This window comes from Colobus angolensis, unplaced genomic scaffold (assembly GCF_000951035.1).
Source record: "Colobus angolensis palliatus isolate OR3802 unplaced genomic scaffold, Cang.pa_1.0 Scaffold145, whole genome shotgun sequence".
Lineage (NCBI taxonomy): Eukaryota > Metazoa > Chordata > Mammalia > Primates > Cercopithecidae > Colobus > Colobus angolensis.
The window spans coordinates 2,048,197-2,055,922 of record NW_012114544.1 but is presented as its reverse complement, the minus strand read 5'-3'; the positions used below and the strand labels follow the sequence as shown (position 1 = coordinate 2,055,922).

The following is a 7,726-nucleotide window of genomic DNA, read 5'->3' as shown; positions in this document are numbered from 1 at the left end:
TATCCTATTTTCACATCAGAAATACTTGTCATACATTCTTGTAAACTTTTTAATAATAAGAGTTAAAACTTACTGAATGCTTATTATTTATCAGGCACTGTTCTAGATAGTATTAATCATTTAATAACCTCAACAACCTAAGAGATTATTCCCATTTATCAGTGAGAAAATTGAGGTACTAAAAGGTTATGTAATAGCCAAGGTCACAAAGGTAGTAAGAGGTAGAGAAATAAATATAACACAGGTAGAGAAATAAATGTAACACAACCAATTGCATAAAATTCCAATATTATGAACCACAGTTTACATAACTATTTCTATTTTAGACATTGAGCTATTTCTTTTTTTTTTTTTTTTTTTTTGAGACGGAGTCTCGCTCTGTCCCCCGGGCTGGAGTGCAGTGGCCGGATCTCAGCTCACTGCAAGTTCCGCCTCCCGGGTTCACGCCATTCTCCTGCCTCAGCCTCCGGAGTAGCTGGGACTACAGGCGCCAGCCACCTCACCCGGCTAGCTTTTTGTATTTTTTAGTAGAGACGGGGTTTCACCGTGTTAGCCAGGATGATCTCGAACTCCTGACCTCGTGATCCGCCCGTCTCGGCCTCCCAAAGTGCTGGGATTACAGGCTTGAGCCACCGCGCCCGGCCCATTGAGCTATTTCTAATGCTTTACTGTCTAAACTAAAGCTATACAAACATGTTTTTGTTATTTAATTATTTCTTAGTTTTTCTCCTTAGAATAAATTTCCCAGAATCAAAATCATTTTGTCAAGGGATATGATGTTTCAAAGCTCCTGATACACATGGTAAAAAATGTTTTCCCAAATGGTTGAACTAATTTTCAGTCATTAATAACAAGAGTGCCCATTTCAAAGCAGCCTCACCAGTACTGTTTTTTTTTTTTAAATAGTTGATCATTATTATTTTAACTCTACATTTATTACCAGCAACGTTGAACATTTCTTTATATCTGTGCATCAGTTTCATTTCTTCTTCTGTGAATAGTCTGACGTCATCTTGAAAATTAAGTTAAGAACTGTCTAAACCTCAACTGATACTGTAAATGCATTTAAAACATGAGCGTTTCCTTAATAGTAAACATTTGACTTACTAATATTAAAAATCTAGCATAAGTCTCCCAAGAAATAGAAGTACAATTTCTTTACTGCACAATAGAAGTACAATCCTTATGTTAATTTTTAAGAGGCATGAAATAGTCTTTCTCTCCTTTTGATGATTACTTTTTAAGTATTTTCTGAACTGATGACTAAATTTAACTGGTTTAGAAAACTTGGTTACTATCATTCCTTTTGATGACTAACTATATTAATAAATAAACAAGGCAAAAGACTTCTTAGATATCACAAAAGGATATAATAAGGGTTTTCTAACAATAAAGAAGCCATTCGGGCTTCTTTAATCATAGGACGGGCCATTAGTGTTCGTCGCCTCCAGTAATGCTAAGGAAAGAAAAGAACACATACTCAAAAGAATACAGTAGCCCCATCTGTTAAGGAGAATATGTTAACAAATTATCTGGAGATTAAAGCATTATAATAAAGTCTTACATGATCTCCTGTTCCAGCAAGATGAATGCATACAGGCCTATATTTGCTGTTCCATTCTTTAGGCACAATAAATTGGAACCTATTTTTAAAAGTAAAGACTTATCAATAAAATTCTCTTTAAAGGGCTTTCAATAAAAACTTTCAATTCTTAAAAATTATTTGAGAGAAAAGATCTGTCGAAATTTTAACATTCAAATTGTAATTAACTAAATTAAGTTGTCCAAATGCTACAAAGATATTGTAAATCTGCCTTCTGTTAGGATATTAAAATATTAAATACAACATAAACACAGAATTTATTGTCACTATTCTTTACCTTGTTCAATATCACAATTTTATAAATACATAAAGAAATTGTCTTATCTTGTAGAGACACCACCGTATATGAGTAAGTCTTAAAAGAAGTAACTACTGGCTGAGCGCAGTGGCTCACGCCTATAATCCCAGTACTCTGGGAGGCTGAGGAAGGTGGATCACCTGAGGTTGGGAGTTCGAGACCAGCCTGACCAACATGGAAGAACCCTGTCTCTACTAAAAATACAAATAAAATTAGCCAGGCATGGTGGTGCATGCCTGTAATCCCAGCTACTTGGGAGGCTGAGGCAGTAGAAGTGCTAGAACCCAGGAGGCAGAGGTTGCAGTGAGCCAAGATCATATCACCGCACTCCAGCCTGGGCGACACAGCGAGACTCCGTCTCAAAAAAAAAAAAAGAAAAAGAAAAAAAAGGAACAGAGTCTCGCTCTGTCACCCAGGCTGGAGTGCGGTGGCACGATCTCGGCTCACTGCAACCTCTGCCTCCCGACTTCAAGCACTTCTCCTGCCTCAGCCTCCTGAGTAGCTAGGACTTCAGGTCCACACCACTGTGCCTGGTTAATTTTAGTATTTTTCGCAGACATGGTGTTTCACCATGTTGGCCAGATTGGTATCAAACTTCTGACCTTGTGATCCACCCGCCTCAGCCTCCCAAAGTTCTGGGATTACAGGTGTGAGACACCGTGCCTGGCCAAAAGAAATAACTCTTTAGATATGGCTCTGACTTTTCCTCTTTGCAAAAGAAATGCTTGGCTGTACAAGCTGTTGATGAATCAATAAAATAGTTTATGTTGTCTTTTTAAAAAACTTTTAGTATATGATAGAATCTGGCTTATTAAAATGTTGATACTTACGAGTCAAGTCAATCCATGCCAGAAAACAAAAAACACAAATTCGCAGATAGTTTTCTCTATTTGTCTTTTTTTTTTTTTTGAGACAGGGTATTGCTGTTACCTAGGATGGAGTGCCGCAGCATGATCACAGCTCACTGAAGCCTTAACTTCCTGGGCTCAAGTGATCCTCCCACTTCAGCCTCCCAAGTAGCTGGGATTACAGGTATCTGCTACTAATCCCAGCTAATTTTTTATTTTTTGAGAACATGGGGTCTCGCTATGTTGCCTAGGCTGGTCTCAAACTCCTAGACTCAAGTGATCCTCCTGCTTTAGCCTCCCAAAGTGCTGGGATTACAGGCATGAGCCATTGCACCTGGCCTTTGTTTTTTTCTTATTGTAGTATTTTGGTCCTCATTTAATGTTTTATGTTTTTTCTTTTAACCTGTATGACTTCTCTATTTTTCGCCATTTTAATCTCAGGTGACTTTTTTTTATTTTAAATTTTTTTTTTTTTTTTTTAGAGACAAAGTCTCACTTTTTTGCCCAAGGTGGAGTGCAGTGACACAATTATGGCTCACTGCAGCCCAGACCTCCTGGGCTCAAGCAATCCTCCCACCTCAGCCTCCCAAGCAGCTGGGACTACAGGCATGTGCTATCACACCTGACTACTTTCTTTCTTTCTTTTTTTTTTTTCTTTTGAGAGACGGAGTTTCGCTCTTGTTGCCCAGGCTGCAGTACAATAACGTGATCTCGGCTCACTGCAACTTCCACCTCCCGGGTTCAGGCGATTCTCCTGCCTCAGCCTCCCGAGTAGCTGGGATTACAGGCATGCACCACCACACCCAGCTAATTTTGTATTTTAAGTAGAGATGCAGCTTCTCCATGTTAGTCAGGTTGGTCTTGAACGGCTAATTTCTTTTACTTTTTGAAGAGAGAGAGTCTTCTTATGTTGCCCCAGATGATCTTGAACTCCTGGGTTGAAGTGATCCTCCTGCCATGGCCTCCCAAATAACTGTGATTACGGACATGAGTCCCCACACCTTCTGTTTTAACCATTTTTAAGTGTATGATTCAGTGGCATTAAGTACAGTAACGTTATGCAACCATCACTACCATCTGTCTTCAAAACATTTTCATCTTCCCAAACTCATTTCTCATTTTAATTTTCTTAGCAGTTCATATTTTAGAATTACTATCATAGGAAAAGACTGTACTGTCACCTGAAGATCTGACCTGAGGTGACTAGATTCTGAAGCAACATAAAACCTCAATTCTGAGCTGAAAACTTTGCTTGGACAGAATGGGTAATATCACCACTTATCCACCGTCAATAAATTGCAGAATAGAACAAAGACAAATTTAGGATGGTTTAAGAATTATTTCTGTTTTGTGCTCATGGGAACTCTTAATTTTCAATTCCATAATGAGAACTGCCACTGTTAACTAACACCTTTGCTTCATTTTGCATTCTGAGCATTATCCTGTTTCCTGATATTTTAAAGATTTTGGGGAAATGAAAACATTTAAGAATTTTTTCAGTAGAAAGCTGGACATTTCTGCTATTATTTGTACTTTCCTTTTGTTCCATAGCAATGCATGTAGTGACTTCATTATTGGATAATAGCTTTAATAGGAATTTTTTATTGTAGTATTAACTAACTACCCACCTAATTAATTTCAGTAATCAGTCTGCTCAAATTCGACTATCTTCTAACAGTCTTCCCCAGTGTCCCATGATGAATGGGTATAGGCCATGTGACTCCCCTGCCACAGCTGACTGGGCCAAGCATAAGCCAAGTTAGGGCAATGAGATTTGCTCTTTTGGTAATATGGAATTGGGACAGACTATAGTTAGAGTCTGTGGAGCTTGGATATGAAAGCTTTTGGATATGGCACAACCCCGTCTCTATTAAAAACACAAAATTAGCTAGACATGGTGGCGAGTGCCTGTAATCCCAGCTACTTGGGAGACTGAGGCAGGAGAATCACTTGACTCTGGGAGGCCGAGGTTGCAGTCAGCCAAGATTGCAGGGCCACTACACTCCAACCTGGGTGACAGAGCAAGACTCCATCTCAAAGAAAAAAAAAAGAGAGATGGAGCCTTGCTCTGTCGCCCACGCTGGAGTGCAGTATCACAATCTTAGCTCACCACAACCTCCGTCTTCCGGGTTCAAGTGATTCTCCTGCCTCAGCCTGCAGAGAGCTGAGATTATAGGTGTTCACCACCATGCCCAGCTAATTTTTGCATTTTTAGTAGAAATGGGGTTTCGCCATATTGGCCAGGCTGGTCTTGAACTCCTGACCTCAGGCGATCCACCCGCATAGGTCTCCCGAAGTGCTAGGATTACAGGCATGAGCCACCATGCCTCGCTCCAACATGTTTCTAACAGGAATCTCAGAAAAGAATGGAGACAAAACAGGAGAAAAAAAGTGGCAAAAATAATAGATGAAAATTTATCTGTTTTTTTTTCAAACTGAAAGGGTCTTCTGAGTGGCAGGCACAAAGAATTAAACAACAACAATAACAACAACAACAACAACAACATCTAACCACTAAGGATACAGAAAAGACCACAAAAGTTTCTAGAGAGAAACAACTGGTTACCTACAAAAGTAGAAGAATCAAGTTGGTATCAAGCATTTCATCAATAATGCTGAAAGACAGAAAAAAACACACCAAAGCCTTCTAAATTCTGAAGGAAGCTATTCTGAACCAAGAATTACATGAGTAGGCAAGGGGTTAACTAAGTATGAGGGATAATAAAGTCATTTTTACATATGAATAACTCAGAAATTTACTATCTACAGAACCTCAAGGAAAAAAGTATCAGAAGCTATAAGGACAACACTAGCACATCAAAAAGTTATCCACTACAATCAAGTGGGCTTTTATTCCTGGGGTGCAAGATTGGTTCAATATGTGCATATTAATAAAGGTTATTCACCACATAAACAGACTTACAAAAATCACATGATCATCTCAATAGATACAGAAAAGGCTTTTGATAAAATTCAACATCACTTCATGGTAAAAACCTTCAATAAATTAGGCATCAAAGGAAGATACCTCAAAATAAGAGTCATCTATGACAAACCCACAGCCAACACCATACTGAATAGGCAAAAGCTAGAAGCATTCCCCTTGAGAACTGGAACAAAACAAGGATTCCCATTCTCACTACCACTATTCATCACAGTATTGGAAATCCTAACCAGAACAATCAGGCAACAGAAAAAAATAAAAGGCATCCAAATAGAAACAGAGGAAGTCAATTATCTCTCTTTGCAGTCAATATAATGTTATACCTCAAAAACCCCATAGACTCTGCTAGAAGGCTCTCAGAACCAATAAATAACTTCAGTAAAATTTCAAGATAGAGATAGAAGATTAATGTATAAAGCTCAATAACATTTCTTTTTTTTTTTTTTTTTGAGACAGAGTCTCGCTCTGTCGCCCAGGCTGGAGTGCAGTGGCCGGATCTCAGCTCACCGCAAGCTGTGCCTCCCGGGTTCACACCATTTCCCTGCCTCAGCCTCCCAAGTAGCTGGAACTACAGGCACCTGCCACCAGCCCAGCTAGTTTTTTTTTTTTTGTATTTTTTTAGTAGAGACAGGGTTTCACCATGTTAGCCAGGATGGTCTCGATCTCCTGACCTCGCGATCCGCCGGTCTCAGCCTCCCAAAGTGCTGGGATTACAGGCTTGAGCCACTGCACCCGGCCCGCTCAGTAACATTTCTATACACCAATAACATCCAAGCTGAGAGTCTAATCAAGAACACAATCTCATTTATAATAGCCACACAACCACACACACAGAAACCTAGGAATACAGCTTACCAAGGAGGTGTAAGATCTCTACAATGAGAATTACAAAACACTACTGAAAGAAATCAGAGACAACATAAACAAATGGAAAAACATTCCATGCTCGTGGATAGGAAGAATCAATAGTTAAAATGGCTGTACTGTCCAAAGCAATTCACGGATTCAATGCTATTCCTATAAAACTACCAAAACCATTTTTGACACAATTAGAAAAATTACTCTTTTTTTTTTTTTTGAGACGGAGTCTTGCTCTGTTGCCCAGGCTGGAGTGCAGTGGCCAGATCTCAGCTCACTGCAAGCTCCGCCTCCCGGGTTCACACCATTCTCCTGCCTCAGCCTCCCGAGTAGCTGGGACTACAGGCGTCCGCCACCTCACCTGGCTAGTTTTTTTTTTTGTATTTTTTAGTAGAGATGGGGTTTCACTGTGTTAGCCAGGATGGTCTCGATCTCCTGACCTCGTGATCCGCCCGTCTTGGCCTCCCAAAGTGCTGGGATTACAGGCTTGAGCCACCGCGCCCGGCCACATACACAATCTTACTGTACTCTCTGGAGATAAGGAAATATGATGAAAGAGTGTTAAAGACTTACATTTCAAAAGACTAGGCAGTCAAAAGGATATTCTTATTTTAAAAAGGAAAAAGTAACAACAAAAGACTAGGCAGAATCAGTACAAGGAGTTCTTTGAGGGCGGGGTAGAAGGAATACTCATTTCATATGACTAAAATTAGAGTTTCCTTGAATCTCAGCCCTCTTCAGTCTGCCTTCCTTCTAGACTCAAAAAGCTAGGTATTTGCCTTTTGGAATTTGTGGTTTGAAACTTGTAGAGTACTGCTTTCAGCCTTGTCAAAGGCAACAAGTGATTAAGAAAAGCAGTGTACAACCTAGCAGCAGTAGGCAAATGTGTGATTAAAGATATGTAACCATAGCAGCTGTTGGCTCAGAGAAAAGCTTAGTCATTTCTTATTAGCTCTCATCTCCCTCCCTCCTTACTTTCTGTTCCACTTTCCCTGCTTCTTTATTCTTCCTTCTTCTCCTTGTCCTTCTCTTTCTTCTCCTCCTCCTCTTCCTCCACCTTCTTCCTCTCCTCCTCGTTTTTTTTTTGGTTTGTTTTTTGTTGTTTGGGTTTTTTTTTTTTTTTTTCCTCCTCGTTTTTTTTTTGGTTTGTTTTTTGTTGTTTGGGTTTTTTTTTT

At 39.5% G+C, this 7,726-nt stretch overlaps 1 protein-coding gene across 1 annotated transcript in view; it reads right to left on the bottom strand.

The window, feature by feature from the left end:
- LOC105507204 (chromosome unknown open reading frame, human C4orf29) overlaps positions 1-7,726 on the bottom strand; it is a 126,169-nt gene that overhangs the window by 84,992 nt on the left and 33,451 nt on the right. Inside the window, exons 5-7 of the mRNA XM_011935625.1 lie at positions 5,320-5,364; positions 1,565-1,643; positions 1,372-1,456 (exon numbers count right to left, since the gene is read on the bottom strand). Coding sequence (XP_011791015.1) covers positions 1,372-1,456; positions 1,565-1,643; positions 5,320-5,364 — 209 coding nt within the window. The remainder of the gene's footprint in view (positions 1-1,371; positions 1,457-1,564; positions 1,644-5,319; positions 5,365-7,726) is intronic.